This window comes from Panulirus ornatus, chromosome 4, assembly GCF_036320965.1.
Source record: "Panulirus ornatus isolate Po-2019 chromosome 4, ASM3632096v1, whole genome shotgun sequence".
Lineage (NCBI taxonomy): Eukaryota > Metazoa > Arthropoda > Malacostraca > Decapoda > Palinuridae > Panulirus > Panulirus ornatus.
This window is the reverse complement of record NC_092227.1, coordinates 2,081,474-2,099,007: the sequence shown is the minus strand read 5'-3', so window position 1 is coordinate 2,099,007 and position 17,534 is coordinate 2,081,474. Positions and strand designations below refer to the sequence as shown.

The following is a 17,534-nucleotide window of genomic DNA, read 5'->3' as shown; positions in this document are numbered from 1 at the left end:
ATACATGAGTGGAAAATATAATGGCTGTCCTTGACAGTATACCTATGGTTCAAAACAAGTTAACCCACACATAAAGGGGAAGAAACAAAAAGTGGCAGCACTGTATACGAAAATACACATACCTGAGTTTGATTGAGCTTGTATATACCTGGCTTAACCATTTTCTCCCTAGAATCACTGGCATTTTCATCATCACAATTCAGGCTTCGCCAAGCACGAGTTTTCCTTAGAAGTACCTGCCGCTCCCTACTGGTTAATGGTTCCCTAGGTGCTTGATTTTCCTTGTCCATTTCACTTTTTGAGCGGTCCACACGGGCAAATTTACTGCCTTCATGTGCTAAGCGGTCCAGGAACTCACGCTTACTGCTGACGCTCGTGCTATCTAACGAAGCCCGTCGTACAAGCACCTTACCACCAACAGCTCGGTAGTGAAGACCATCTGAGCAGTCAGAATGAAGGAATGTAGCACCTTGAAAACTTTGAACAGACTTCCTACTATGAACACCGCAATCCCGAACTGAGGATACATTATCACCCCTTGTTGACCTATGTGTTTGTCCCATGCTTTCACAACAGTCACTACTATTATTACTTCCACTACAATCCCCACTACAGTTTCCACTACCTTCACAATCATTACTACCATCCCCAACACTACCCTGTGCAGAACTACCCACAATTTCTGTTCTCTGTTCAGATTCATTGGATGGTGGGGAATTTTCCTGAGTGTTTTGAGGTGTGGAATCCTCACTGGGAGTGGGTGACATGGGCTGCAATGTCTGTAAGGGCCACGATCGTGTATGCTGAGACCACAGAGGAGGAAGAGACATTCGACGTCCAATTCTGGAGGCATGACGTGGTCGTCCATTGCCTACACCACCCATAGTTATTATGGAGGGGTTAGGTATAAGGGAATCAGCAGTGAGGGTGGTATTTGGGTCTGTGTGAGAGGTAAGAGAGGTAAGTGAGAGGCCTCCCATCATCACAGTCTCTACCACCAGGGGTTCACCCCCATTCCCAGGCAAACTTTCCCTCCTTATCACTGTGCGAGGAACCAAGCGAGGCAGGTTCAGGGGCACAGAGTGTCTTCGTCCCAACTGAAGTGACCTTGACACATTTTCTAAGGATCCAAGCACAGATTGGTGACTATCTCCACTGCTGCTAGGTGTGGTACCACCCTCTGCTTCCTCTATGTCCTCTTCAGTTGTCTCCATAGGCAATCGAGGGGAATCCAGTGAGGCAACAGACACTTCTGTAGTCTTTCCTTCAGCAACCTCCTGAGCAAGTTGCTCCTGCCACATGGCAAGATTTGTATTCATGTTATTTACCATTGATGTAGATAGATTTGTCCCTAACCAACGATCCCAAGCATCAAATAGAGGTGAAACTACAAATTTGATGAATCCTGTTAAAACAAAGAGAAAAAATAATCAGTTATTTTTCCTTAAAATATACAAATGGAGTATAGTAAATAATGTAATGAAGATAAAATGTTAGTTTCATTAACATAAAGAATAAGAAATGTGTCTACAGAGCTAAGCCAACCATCATCTCGTTTAGTATTGTAATACAGTATAATACATAGCCACTGAAGTGGAAAAACAGTTTTACATATATTAGTTTGTATAAATGGGCCTAAAAATATCAATGTATATTTTTTCATAACATTCACCATTTCTTGCATTAGCGAGGTAGTGTTAAGAACAGAGAAATTAGCCTTTGAGGGAATATCCTTACTTGGCCCCCTTCTCTGTTTCCTCTTTTGGAAAATTAAAAATGGGAGGGGAGGATTTCCCACCCCCCGCTCCCTCCCCTTTTAGTCGCCTTCTATGACATGCAGGGAATATGCTGGAAGTATTCTTTCTCCCCTATCCCCAGGGATATATATTTCATATCTATCTATTATACTTTGTCGCTGTCTCCCACGTCAGCGAGGGAGTGCAAGGAAACAGACAAAAGAATGGCCCAACCCACCCACATACACATGTATATACATACACGCCCACACATGTGCATATACAAACCTGTACATTTCAACGAATACATACATATACATACACAGACATATACATATATACACATCTACATATTCATACTTGCTGCCTTCATCCATTCCCGTCACCATCCTGCCACACATGAAATGGCACCCCCTCCCCACACGCGTGCACGTGAGATAGCACTAGGAAAAGACAACAAAGGCAACATTCATTCACACTCAGTCTCTAGCTGTCTTATTTATCTGCATCATATATACCAGAGTTTATGATACAAATTGGGCATATTATACTCTTCAGGTTTCCTAATACTTACAAAATTTTAAAAACAAGTTTCCATAGCTTTTCACAAACATACTTTAAAACAACAAATGAGAAACATTGACTTCATGAATAAATAAAAGTTCCACTGAAAACCTAATCTTCAGATCGGTAAGCTTCTTCATCAAACACTCAGTGTTACACAAGACAGCCCAAACACTGAATGTAAAGAAAATAATGTATTATTTGATGACCTACAGACAGTAACTTCTGTGATTTAAGCTTAAATCATTGCTTTAGAGTCTTCAATACTTAAGGAAGATTCACAGTCAGCAACCAAAAAGTTAATGGATAATGGTGTGCAGCTGCGGCCTCTTCTATATCTCTTCCTAAGTAAAGACTGCATCTAAATCTATGCCTTTAAATACGTTCTTTAGTTCAAAACTACTCTTCCTTTATGGACTTCCTTGACTAAATATTCCATGCATATCAGCACATGCTCACTTTCCTTTGTTGAATAGCACAGCTTATTACTTGACTTGTAGTTTACTTCAAGCAACTGAAAAAAATCATAATTGAAAGTACCATTACTTGATGTACCGGAAAATTATATTCTGTTGTATATGTATAATAAGGATATGTCTCCATGCATCTTCCTACCATAGGGATTCCAGATTTACCGATCTATCTTCAAGCAATCAAAATATTTCATTTTGAAAACTCTACTACAAATCCATAAAGCTGCCTCATCATTGTCATTATCGCTTCTTAATTTGCAACAAAAGTATGCTCAGACTTACTGTGCCTCTTAAGTGAACTATAAGCCAGGTACATAAATAAAAAGCTTAAATCAATTTTTCCATTACATATTGCAAAAAGGGTCCTTCACTACTTAATCCTTTAAAGACATTGTTGCAGAAAAGTAATGCTTTATCAACAATTTATCTATCATTTCCTTCTTGCCCTATTACAATACTTATTTTTCATACCTAATTGCTTCTCCTGCCTCTAGCAAGGCAGCAACAGGAATAAAAGAACAGAAGCCTCATTTTCAAACATCTTCTCTAATTGTTATGTATAATGTACTAAAACCAATGCTTATCATCCACAGCCAATCCCTAAAAGCCTGACCATTTTCTATGCCAAAGTTCAACAGGCTAACAGCATGCTCCCCCAAAATATAACATATCAATGCAATACTTTCTATGCCAGGAATGCATCTTACCCTGCTATGGTCAGGCCCCAATACCCATTACTTTATCCTCCCATCTCCTTTGTTTCCCTGTCCCCACTACTATCTCCACTTCTGTCTAATAAAGATGTACATGAATCAAATTTCATGATACGACTTATTTTTATTAAGCCTATAATATCTGGTCTGCTATTCCTTGGAACCCCTAAAACTATCTTCGTTATGAATCAGTTTCTCTGTGCTTTTCAATACTGTTATTGATATGATCTGTAAGTGTTAATAGGCTCCACCTGCTAGAGGTTCCACTGTGAGTGAAAGATCACCTATGGTGAGCCTATATCACTGTATCAACTCAACAAAGAATTTCTCACTTGGAAGGAACCCACATTTCCCTGCTGTTGGAAGTAGCACAGCTCAGGCTGCACGAGCCTTTAGAAAAAAGTCCTGGGTAACAACAAGACTTTCATAGAAAATGGTCCTGGGGTAATAGGAACCACTATTCCTTCAAACATACCCATTTTTGCTTTTCAAGATAATGTTCTCGACTTCAACACATTCTTCAATGCTCCCTGAACTTTCGCTCCCTCCCCCACCCTATGATACACCTCTGCTTCCATGGTTACATCCGCTGCCAAATCCACTCCCAGATATCTAAAACACTTCACTTCAACCAGTTTTTCTCCATTCAAACTTACCTCCCAATCGACTTGTCCCTCAACCCTTACTCTTACTCACATTTACTCTCAGCTTTCTTCTTTCACACACTTTACCAAACTCAGTCACCAGCTTCTGCAGTTTCTTTTGTGAATCAGCCATCAGCGCTGTATCATCAGCGAACAACAACTGACTCACTTCCCAAGCTCTCTCATCCACAACAGACTGCATAATTGGCCCTCTCTCCAAAACTCTTGCATTCACCTCCCTAACAACCCCATCCATAAACAAATTAAACAACCATGGAGACATCACGCACCCCTGCTGCAAACCAACATTCACTGAGAACCAATCACTTTCCTCTCTTCCTACAAGTACACATGCCTTGCATCCTTGATAAAAACTTTTCACTGCTTCTAGCAACTTGCCTCCCACACCATATATTCTTAATACCTTCCAAAGAGCATCTCTATCAACTCTATCATATGCCTTCTCCAGATCCATAAATGCTACATACAAATCCATTTGCTTTTCTAAGTATTTCTCACATACATTCTTCAAAGCAAACACCTGATCCACACATCCTCTACCACTTCTGAAACCAAAATGCTCTTCCCCAATCTGATGTGTGGTTATAAAAAGAGTAGTTGAGAGAGCAGAAGAGGGTGTTTTGAAATGGTTTGGTCACATGGAGAGGATGAGTGAGGAAAGATTGACAAAGAGGATATATGTGTCAGAGGTGGAGGGAACGAGGAGAAGTGGGAGACCAAATTGGAGGTGGAAAGATGGAGTGAAAAAGATTTTGTGTGATTGGGGCCTGAACATGCAGGAGGGTGAAAGGCATGGAAGGAATAGAGTGAATTGGAACGATGTGGTATACTGGGGTTGATGTGCTGTCAATGGATTGAACCAGGGCATGTGAAGCATCTGGGGTAAACCATGGAGAGTTTTGTGGGGCCTGGATGTGGAAAGGGAGCTGTGGTTTCGGTGCATTATACATGACAGCTAGAGACTGAGTGTGAACGAATGTGGCCTTTGTTGTCTTTTCCTAGTGCTACCTCGTGCACATTTGGGGGGAGGGGGTTGTCATTTCATGTGTGGTGGGATGGCGATAGGAATGAATAAGGGCAGACAATATGAATTATGTACATGTGTATATATGTATATGTCTGTGTGTGTACATATATGTATATGTTGAGATGTATAGGTATGTATATGTGCGTGTGGACACGAATGTATATACATATGTATGTGGGTGGGTTGGGCCATTCTTTTGTCTGTTTCCTTGCGCTACCTCGCTAACATGGGAGACAGCGACAAAGTATAATAAATATAATAATATATTGATGCATGCAGCTGTCAGACACAAGTGTTTACATATCAACTTTTCTCAGCCAGTCACTTCATTTATCTTTGCTTGATGCTGAGTTGTAATAAATCCACATCATATGGGCTGCCTTTCAAATAGAATTAAGATCATAAACAACTGGTTTCTGATTATCATCCAGTTATGAATAATTTCAAAGCTGCGTCCAGGTAACAGAGACATTACACCTTCCAAATTTAATCTGTTAAGTATTTCATCAAAATCAAGGTAATGTTATCTTTGGTTATGGCAATGAAAGAAAGTGATATTCACTCAATGTTTTTTATTAAAAGTCTGGGATAATTATCTTTTTCTAAATCATCTTTTATGTACAATTGATTGCCTTGATTTTGATGGATTTTTTTTTTGTGAATGGAGGGCTTAACTTTAAGAATGAGTGCCCAGACACATAAATGAGTTAGCCAAAACCAATACGTCAGTTGAAGTCAGCTGTCTGAAATATCTGTCATGGATCTGACATCAATTTTGTGGGCTTACTTGTCTACCTCGTTTATACTCATGCTTAGTTAGAAATTCAACATTTGCAAGTAAGTCAGTCCTGTTTGTTGAAAGTGTTGTTTGATATGAAAAGGTAGGGATAATTGCAAGTGTGCCCCTCTACTCAAATAGTTGTCAAGGGAAATTGTCTTGACTTTGTTCATGCACGGTGTTACTTGGGGCATTCTTTTATGACAAGAGCCTCTTCACCCAGAGTGCAAAGCCAAGAGCTTATATTAAGCATCTTTACAGGATTTGAACTTTGAAAAAGGCTGGAGGTCTACCTTTAGGTGGCTAAGGATTCAAAAGGAGGTTTAACTTGAAACTGTTATTGCTCCTTTATTTGTATCAGTTGTATATCTTGTATTTTAAGTAAGTCTTGATAGTTATTTGCAGTTGGTTTGTACACTTTAGCTTAAAGTGTTGTGTAATTCTGGATTTTGGAGTTGATCCAATGAAGATATGTAAGGATGTGTTTATAGCAGTTAAGTTTTCTAATTGTTGTACTTCCTAAAGGAAAAGTTTCTTGCACATCACTTGTGACTTAAGTAAAGGAATCTCAAAGAATCAAACCTAACCGCTGAGTAATTGATTCTGTACATATCAAAGTCTTAAGGATACACACTATGCTTATTTTACCACAAATTTTTTCAAAATTCATGTTGAAACATTTCTTATAAAATGCTCCATATAATAATTTTTGAAAAAGTCCCCAATGAACTGTACCTGTTTGGATTTTGGCCACAGATGTAATGTAACGATCACACTGTGAGGTAACTGGGAGGTTAAGATGACGTTCATAGTCGCCTTGCCGATAAAATTCATCACATATCTATGAAAAAAGAGTGATTATTAAACAAAAACAATGATATTTCTTCATCTCTGCATGAAATATTATAATACAAATTTCAGATTTAGACAGCAAATCTAAACTCACAAATACTGCATGCTACTTATTCAATCCTTTTATATTTAATTCTGGAGACGAGTGACTTTCTATTTTTGTCATAGCGACTGACGTGGCACAGAAGAAACATGCCCCAATCATGGACGTTCTAATTGGAAAAAAAAAATGGCAGAGTGTTTGGACAAAGGAGTCCAGGCAGAGATCTCTCTTTTCATATTTTAAGATTTTCGAGGTTCTGAAATCATGAAGCTTATGAACAAGTGGATTAGAGTCTACAGGGTCACTAAGTGGTATGTGCATTAGATATTCAGTTTAAAGGTGTCAAATTTTTTTAATTTAAATGGGGTTTGGGTGTAGAAGCTTCTCAAGTTTAAAGTAAGCATAGGAGGGTTGGCAACTTAAGTGAATCAAAATCATCTTTTTTATCTTATAGGTCTCCTTTTAAATAGACCCAGTTTGAAAGACTGTGATTGAAAAACACTGTGAAGGGAACAGGAGCAATAAATCAGTGAATAAAAGTGCAGCACTGCCAAAGGGAAGCATAATTTTTCTCTACAGTTTAATAAAAAAAAAAAGCAGTTGGACATCTGAATTTTCCTCAGGTTGAAGGATAATTTACTCAAGTGATTTTCAATAACTGTCACTAGCATTACTTAATGGGATAATTTAAGAATCTCTTGCTCTGTCTGAAATAGAAATGAATAGAATGGATTTCGTTATGGGAATATACCAAACCAGTCAGTCAAAATAAGGTAGGCAAAGAGAAGACTACAGATAGAGCATATACAGGAAAATTTCCTGCACCAGCATGTCAAGGAACATTCTAAAAGGGGAGGGAGTGGTACACAATCATTGCTAGACCTTATCTTCAATAATCCTAGCATTGATATAGAGAGAACATTATATACGATACACCAGTAGGAAGAAGTGATCATTTAATGCTGAAATTTGAATGTGTGGTAAAAGAGGACATTCAAAGAGCAGAGGTGAGACGGAAAATAAAGAGAAGATATAATCGTGGAGACTACACAAACCTCAATCATTTCTATACCATAGGTTGGGAAATGAAATTTAGTAGCCAGGAACCATGGAGTTGTGTTGAGAGATTCTGTGAAATGTACAGTAAAAAAGTAGACATATAAAGTACTTCAAGCCTTAAGGACAAAGGTAAAAGGAAGGAATAGTATTATAAAAGATGTCAAAAAGCATATGCGCTTTGGGATATGCATTGGCAAAGACATACAAGGCACTCTAACCAGCTAGCATTGGAAAGGTATATGAAAGCCCAGAAAAAGTATAGCAAGACAAGAAAGGGGGATCAAAGACACTTTACAAAGAAAATTGTTGAAAAGGCAGCTGAAAATCCAAAATGATTCCATGCATTTATCAGGCACCAGTTGTCAGTTAAGATGCAGCTAATCAGACTAAGGGATTCAGAGGCAAATATTGTAGAGGATGAAGTTGGGATATGAGGAACTGAACAGTAAGTTTAGAAATGTTTTCACAGTGGAAGACATTATGACCCAACACCAGTGAGATGGAATGGGGAGGAGGTTTTGGAAATCATTGATATCTAGAAAAGATATCAACAAAATATCAAAAAGACATGACCCATACAAGACTCATGGTCCTGAGGAAATTTCATTATATTCAATAAAGAGGTGTACAGATACACTTGATACACCACTTGAATTACTGTTCAAGATGTCACTAAAGGGAGGCAAAGTGCCAAGGAGATGGAGAATGGGGAAACATCATACATATATATCTTTTCTTTCTTTCATACTATTCGCCAATTCCCACGATAGCGAGGTAGCGTTAAGAACAGAGGACTGGGCCTTTGAGGGAATATCCTCACCTGGCCCCCTTCTCTGTTCCTTCTTTTGGAAAAATTAAAAAAAAAAAAAAAAAAAAAGAGAGGGGAGGATTTCCAGCCCCCCCCCCCCGCTCCCATCCCTTTTAGTCACCTTCTACGACACGCAGGGAATACGTGGGAAGTATTCTTTCTCCCCTATCCCCAGGGATAATATATATATATATATTTTTTTTTTTTTTTTTTTTTTTTTTTATACTTTGTCGCTGTCTCCCGCGTTTGCGAGGTAGCGCAAGGAAACAGACGAAAGAAATGGCCCAACCCCCCCCATACACATGTACATACACACGTCCACACACGCAAATATACATACCTACACAGCTTTCCATGGTTTACCCCAGACGCTTCACACGCCCTGATTCAATCCACTGACAGCACGTCAACCCCTGTATACCACATCGCTCCAATTCACTCTATTCCTTGCCCTCCTTTCACCCTCCTGCATGTTCAGGCCCCGATCACACAAAATCCTTTTCACTCCATCTCTCCACCTCCAATTTGGTCTCCCTCTTCTCCTCGTTCCCTCCACCTCCGACACATATATCCTCTTGGTCAATCTTTCCTCACTCATTCTCTCCATGTGCCCAAACCATTTCAAAACACCCTCTTCTGCTCTCTCAACCACGCTCTTTTTATTTCCACACATCTCTCTTACCCTTACGTTACTTACTCGATCAAACCACCTCACACCACACATTGTCCTCAAACATCTCATTTCCAGCACATCCATCCTCCTGCGCACAACTCTATCCACAGCCCACGCCTCGCAACCATACAACATTGTTGGAACTACTATTCCTTCAAACATACCCATTTTTGCTTTCCGGGATAATGTTCTCGACTTCCACACATTTTTCAAGGCTCCCAAAATTTTCGCCCCCTCCCCCACCCTATGATCCACTTCCGCTTCCATGGTTCCATCCGCTGACAGATCCACTCCCAGATATCTAAAACACTTCACTTCCTCCAGCCTCTCACCATTCAAACTCACCTCCCAATTGACTTGACCCTCAACCCTACTGTACCTAATAACCTTGCTCTTATTGACATTTACTCTTAACTTTCTTCTTCCACACACTTTACCAAACTCCGTCACCAGCTTCTGCAGTTTCTCACATGAATCCGCCACCAGCGCTGTATCATCAGCGAACAACAACTGACTCACTTCCCAAGCTCTCTCATCCCCAACAGACTTCATACTTGCCCCTCTTTCCAAAACTCTTGCATTTACCTCCCTAACAACCCCATCCATAAACAAATTAAACAACCATGGAGACATCACACACCCCTGCCGCAAACCTACATTCACTGAGAACCAATCACTTTCCTCTCTTCCTACACGTACACATGCCTTACATCCTCGATAAAAACTTTTCACTGCTTCTAACAACTTGCCTCCCACACCATATATTCTTAATACCTTCCACAGAGCATCTCTATCAACTCTATCATATGCCTTCTCCAGATCCATAAATGCTACATACAAATCCATTTGCTTTTCTAAGTATTTCTCACATACATTCTTCAAAGCAAACACCTGATCCACACATCCTCTACCACTTCTGAAACCACACTGCTCTTCCCCAATCTGATGCTCTGTACATGCCTTCACCCTCTCAATCAATACCCTCCCATATAATTTACCAGGAATACTCAACAAACTTATACCTCTGTAATATATATATATATATATATATATATATATATTTTTTTTTTTTTTTTTTATACTTTGTCGCTGTCTCCCGCGTTTGCGAGGTAGCGCAAGGAAACAGACGAAAGAAATGGCCCAACCCTCCCCATACACATGTACATACACACGTCCACACACGCAAATATACATACCTACACAGCTTTCCATGGTTTACCCCGGACGCTTCACATGCCTTGATTCAATCCACTGACAGCACGTCAACCCCTGTATACCACATCGCTCCAATTCACTCTATTCCTTGCCCTCCTTTCACCCTCCTGCATGTTCAGGCCCCGATCACACAATATCTTTTTCACTCCATCTTTCCACCTCCAATTTGGTCTCCCACTTCTCCTCGTTCCCTCCACCTCCGACACATATATCCTCTTGGTCAATCTTTCCTCAGTCATTCTCTCCATGTGCCCAAACCACCTCAAACCACCCTCCTCCGCTCTCTCAACCACGCTCTTTTTATCTCCACACATCTCTCTTACCCTTACGCTACTTACTCGATCAAACCACCTCACGCCACACATTGTCCTCATACATCTCATTTCCAGCACATCCATCCTATATATATATATATATATATATATATATATATATATATATATATATAAGAAAAGAGAGGAGGACAGGCACTGAACTATAAATCAGTCTCATTAACGAGTGTGGTTTATAAGGTTCCGAAAAAGATTATTAGAAAGTAAGTGCATGACTTTCTGAAGGGAAATTTCCTAAGTGAGAGACAGCATGATTTTTGGGAAAGAAGGTTATGAGTAATTAGTCTCTTAAGAGTTTTAAAAGAGAGTGAGCTCAGTCCTGGACAAAAGGGAAGGTTGGATGGACTGTGCATATCTAGACTGCTAAAAGACACTTAATGGTGTACCACATAGGAAGCTGAGTAGAGCTAAGTCACTAAGCAAGAATAAGGGGAAACTCCTTTGTTGGACACAAGATTAACTCAGTGGGAGTGGAACAAAGGATGCAAGTCAAAGGAACCTTTTCCAAAAGGGATAACATGACCAGCAGAGTGCCATATGGCTCAGTTTTAGGACCATTTCTCTTCTCACTCTACATTAATGACTTGCCTGAAGATACAGAATCCTACCTGAACATGTTTCTAGATGATACAATAGTCATGAGGGAAGTGAAAAGCGATGAGAATTGCATCAGTTTACAAGGGGGCCTAAACAAATCCCAAAGTTGGTCTGAAATGTTGACGATGAAATTCAGCCCTAGCAAATGTATAGTACTGAGGATGGGACAGATCTAAAGAAGGCCTTAATATGATTATTACCAGGCAAGGAGTAAGCTTCAAGATTCTGTGTGTGAAAGTGACTTGAGAGTAACCACAAGAGAATAGCTGAGGAGACAAACTGCCTGCTGACAAATATCAGAATAACTTTCAAGTATATGAATAAAGAAATATTCAGCTAGCTTTTCATATCCTATGTAAGGCCAAAACTAGGATAAGATTCTCAGGTTTGGTCATCACACCAAAAAAAAACAATGAACTCATAGAGTAGGTCCACAAAAGGGTAAGAAATTTGGTACCAGAATTAAGAGACCTAAGCTACAGGGAAAGGATGGAGGCTTTCAATTTACCACCTTGGAAGAGTGAAGGTTGACTTGATCACAACCTTTAAGTTTTTAAAAAAAGATTGATGAAGTGGGCAGTGGACAGTAAATTGAGAGATGTAGAGATGGAGGAACCAGAGGACCTAACATGAAATTAAGTGAGAAATTTGTAAACAGGGATGCAAAGAAAAACTTTTGTAACATGAAATTTGTAAACAGGGATGTAAAGAAACACTTTTGTAACATAAGATTAGTGGATGATTGGAATAGACTGACTTGAGGACATAGCTAATGCAGACAGCATATGTAAATTCAGGAAATATGACAGTGGAGATTGATCAAGAGACGGGGGCCCAAGGAGTGTAAAACTCCCTCTCCATACATGATAAATGTGTAATTGATTACATGAGTGAAGAAACCACTTAAAGAGTTCCTCATGTGTTTGTAAATTTGCCTCTTAAAGGCATAAAGATTATAGGAAGAGGAAAAGATAAAAGAATGAAGAGGGTTGCACAGTTTTGCTGTTCAAGGACAAGAGGTATCATTATGGTTAATCTCTGCATGGCTGGTGTCTACACAGACACTAAAGGAAGCAGCAGCCACAAGTGGGTCATGATTCCAACCCTGGTGGCAGGAACACATGAAGGCAGCTCATGAGAGCAGGAACCAAAATAATTCCAGTGAAACAAGAAGGCAGCAAAATCACAGCAGATAGAGGTGGATGGTTGAAGTGAGGTAATACATCCAAAATTAATGAATTCAAAGGTTTCTGATTCTTCTCTGGCTAATAAAGAGGTGGAGGAAGAGTTATGCTAAACATGTAAGCAATACTCTATACTGGGATGAAGAAAACCCTTATATATGAGAAATAGCTCCTCACAAGAAATATAATTATGGCACTTATACAACACCCTTAGCATCTGGGAAGCAGATTCTGTAATGGTGATTATGTGGGGCTTCCTAGAGATCGTTAAGTGCAACATGTTCACGTTACTGCAAGTATTAACTATGATACTTTTAAATTGAACCAAGAGAAACTAGTGCCATTAAGAAGGAGATACAGGTAAAAATTGCATTTCAGTACTGCTGAATTTAACCAGATTACTGTCCCATTCAAAGACATTGCACAGGTCTCAATTAAGAGAGGATGATGTGTTCAGTATAAGAAAGAGAACATGTATTAGTGAAGAGAGGAGGGAAAGTTAATTGAAGTATGCAGAGTAAAATCATGAGCTTAAGGGTAAACATGGTTAAATGTTGAAGAAAGACCATTCATAGAGGAAAGAAAGAGGTGGCATTAGGAGAGAGCACAGAGGGACACTACTGTTGGTTGAATGAAAGGAGACCTGCTGCATCAACGACTTCTAAAACAGACCAAATGGAGATGAATATATGCATCAGAGAATAGAAAGAACCAAAAGAACAAAGAAAGAATGTTCAGAAAGCAAAGACTTAAGTTAAGCTGCTGAGAGAAATGAGAAAGAAAGACCAAAAATGAGTCGCATATGAGAGATGAACACTAAACCTTGTAGCATGAGTCACATGTGAGAGATGAACACTAAACCTTGTAGCATGAAAGCTATAATGTTAATAAAAAGATGGTAATGGGCTTCTCATGTCTGAAAAATTTAGTTACACAGAGTTTCGCAGAGTTTCAAGTGCTATAGATAGTAAGAGAGCAATGAGGTAATAATTGGAAGGGTTACAACAGTCTCCTTTCTTAGGAATGGGGTGCACCAAGGCATGTTACTAAGAAGGAAAGGTTCACCTTTCAGAGAAATATGATGGTGGCAAGCAAAGACTAGAGCTAGCTCAGAAGCTTACTTTTTCTAGGTCATATTCCCTACTAACTTGAAGCTGACAAAGCTTACAAAAATATAGGAATGTGAAACATGCTAAAAATTATATTTTCCTCCACCAGAGACTTTACCTTGTGTGACCATTTACGAGAAATGTCCCATGGTCGACACGGGTTGCATATATCAGCACACTTCAGAGCAATCTGAAGGGAGAAGTGCCGATGTTCTGGGTCCTGCATATCAAAGTTACTAGCATCCAAATACCGCTGCAAACATACAAGCATATTAGTATTATAGGCCACAGTGTAGACCTCTAGCCATACAATATATAATTCAGTAAACTCCAACAAATGCTTAGCATCCACTAAAAACTTTATATCACCATCTCAAACCACATAAAAAATGCACAAGCTCTGTAGTATGCCAAGAATAATAGCAGATAAATGTAATTATGATGAATTAATAATGAGTTCACATAAAAAACAAGGTACAATCTCTTTTTGCACAAAGTATTCTTTATTGTGTTTTCTTCATATTAAAATTGGAGCAGCTGGGTATGGAAGAGTAAGGATTTCAGGGTGTAGTACAAAAGCAGGTGAAGCAGAAATGCAGTTCCAATATGGAGAATAATCTTTCTGTATCATAACAAAAAATGAGCAATGAGATTTTATGAATTTGAACTTAAAACACCAGATTCAGCTGGACAACAAATGTAAATGGTTGTCTATCCTATTTAAAGCGAGAAAGATCACCTTACCATCCAATGAACAGTTGCCTGATGCTCAACCTATCAGAAGATGCCATTCCATCTCAAATTCAAAATTACTTGAGCCTAACAAGTACATCACTGCTACCTTCATCCCACCCATTACACAAGTCCCTAATCTCAACAAGGTCCAGACCACAGAAATAAAAATTATGGCATATGAGACAGGAATACGAGTTGTTTGAGCAAATATATTCTCATTATACAAAAGGTAGTCACTGAATATAATGTATTCTTTATGAAATATCATGTATCAAATGAAAAGCCAATGTTTTAGAGGATGGCAGTCATTAACTTCTGTGCATCCATAATATACCCAGGTCAAAAACACCATAACTCACTGAGGGGATAGGAACGCTTGACAGTACATGATTCGCTTTCAAATAGTGCTACAGTTCCAACATCTAACCAAAAGATTGACTAAACCTACATCATATGGACATCTGCAACAGAAATAATATCATCTGTAACAAGGATAAAGCATGACTCCTAACGGTCAGCAATGTAACTCTGTCAGAGAAAATCAGTCATAAATTACAGGTGAAGAGGAGTCATTTACTAGCCCCCTTATAGCATACAGGTACTCCTAGATTGTGGCTCTTGAGGCACTAAATAAGTACATGAAGCCTGTTTCATTACAAACCATATGAATTATTATCCAAGTCTATACATGGATACTTTCTAACTGAAAATACCTAAACTCTGACAGGTCATGGCAAGGAGACCTTGAAATCTTGGACTTTTTCATGCAACAGTGAAGTTTACAGATGTTAATGGATGTAATATTGTGTAGGTCTTACTTATATTGAATAATGAGCATTTTGGTTTCCCTTTGTCTTAAAGAAGTGCATGAGCAATGAAAATGCTACTGCTCCCTCTTTTACTCTACAGACATACCCACATCAGAAAATTAAATTCCTATAATACTTGATGTCTATACTAACTCAGGAAACATTACAGATATGACTTTTCATCAGAGTCATTATTTCATGACTACATGGTTTATTACCAGCTTAATCCTACAGTACTACATGTCACAGCATGTGACATACTCTAGTACAATAAACTACTAAATGGGTAGGGAGTGTCCCCCTGGGATCTTTCTAGGATCTTTCAGGCACAGAGCCAAAATGTCACAAAAAATGCTTTCCTATATGACCAGACAGACAACTCATATACACAGTCCAAAAAGGAAAAAGGCTCAATACATGTAATGAAGAAAGGTTTGATGTGCTTAAAGATGTAAAGTCCCAAACCAGCCTAACTTACCCAAAACCTTTTGAGAAACTCCTGCTGTCGGGTGATGTCTGTAGCCAAAATAAGAGATCTTATCATATCTTGGAGAGCTGTTACATCTTCTGAGGACCATGAATCTATGAGTCCAGATTCCCAGAGGCAACCCATTGCACACCGCCAGTGATGGTTTTCAAGCACACTTAGGTTCTAGATAAAACAAAACAAATGGCATAATAAGCTAACTTTTTGAAGTATGCTAAGTGCATTCAAAATCATGTCATACATTTCAAGAATTGGCTAAAAAAGTTGTATATTATTTGAAGTGAATTTTTTCCCTATATGAAGGTAACAATTCTAATGCAGGTGAAAATTCATAAACTCAAATAATAAAAGAATCAGATAAACAATGTTCTCAAACATTCACAATACACAGCCTCAACAGGATATGAAATATAATAAAAATATAAAAATATAAAAGACTGTAGTATCAGAAAATGAGAAAATATTTCAGTCCACAATATATGTTTGACATCACTAGCCATAAACACTGTTTCATTTTGTAACAAATTCCAGTTTCTGCTTCCAGGCATGGTTATCTTTTATTACCTTATAAAGTGCAGCCAAATGATCATCTGTTGCAATAAGGAAAGGCTGGTTGACTCCTGGATGGTCAAGATCATGACAAACAGCAGCAAGCAGAGCTGCAAACACCTCAAGGGGACTCATGTGCTCACGGATCTAAAGAGTGAAATATTGGATGAGAAAGGCAATAGGTATGACGAGTATTCATTTAATTTTTTAAGTGTAACATTTAATGAAGATGAGCAATGAGCACAAAATTTCAAGGAATCATTCATGACAGTACATCTGTTAAATATAATTCAAAGCCATTTCAGAAGCAGCATGAACTTAATTATAATCTAATGAAACTAATCTTGTACTGACATGTTTTACAGGATAAAGACTTTTGAGGTCATTATATAAAAAGACTTTCAAGCTCACTATCATACAAGCAATTTGTTTGAGGTCATACATTTAAATACATGCTAAGTCTATCCTATCCTTCATAGCATACATGGTATTCAGAATATAAATGGGAAAGAGCATAATGAGCACCTTTTCCTCCTGAAGATAGCAATGCATGGCCTGAGTCACATCTGCAGCATGGATGGCGTTATGGTAAGGATTGGAGGCATGGTACCCATCTTCAATTAAACCTGCCACGAAATATCTCTGTTAGTATTTGACATGAATAAAATACCATCAATCGACCATTAAATGGGAATGTGCCTGCCTATGTAAGGATGAATCTTTAATAACTAATTGACATTCAGCTAGCTACAATCTTAAATCTAAGAGCTTCAGTGAATGGCCAGCTGATCCATCTTGCAATCTCATAAGGTAAAAAGATCCCTTGATATCTCAGTCACTGAAGGCAACTCTGCAACTTCAGCATGTTTTCCAAAAGAAGGAACAGAGAAGGGGGCCAGGTGAGGATATTCCCTCAAAGGACCTGGTCCTCTGTTCTTAACGCTACCTCACTAATGCAGGAAATGGTGAATAGTATGAAAGAAAGAAAGAAAGAAAAGAACTAAAGTACTAAAAAAAAAATGCTCCCTCATATTTTACAAACATAAACAACTGACATGTAGATCTTAGAAGCACAAATCCCTGTAAGAAAGCAATACTTTGTTCAAGTACACAGTACCTGAATCAC

General features: G+C 38.7%; 1 protein-coding gene across 8 annotated transcripts in view; it reads right to left on the bottom strand.

Moving 5' to 3' along the window:
• The window catches only part of LOC139765046 (uncharacterized), a 479,849-nt gene that overhangs the window by 37,441 nt on the left and 424,874 nt on the right, over window positions 1–17,534 (bottom strand). For all 8 annotated transcript variants that reach the window (XM_071692159.1, XM_071692140.1, XM_071692149.1 and 5 more), the window contains 6 exons: window positions 16,934–17,034; window positions 16,424–16,555; window positions 15,851–16,024; window positions 13,947–14,081; window positions 6,692–6,797; window positions 123–1,405 (listed from right to left, as the gene is read on the bottom strand). In XM_071692159.1, the coding sequence (XP_071548260.1) occupies window positions 123–1,405; window positions 6,692–6,797; window positions 13,947–14,081; window positions 15,851–16,024; window positions 16,424–16,555; window positions 16,934–17,034 (1,931 nt within the window). The remainder of the gene's footprint in view (window positions 1–122; window positions 1,406–6,691; window positions 6,798–13,946; window positions 14,082–15,850; window positions 16,025–16,423; window positions 16,556–16,933; window positions 17,035–17,534) is intronic.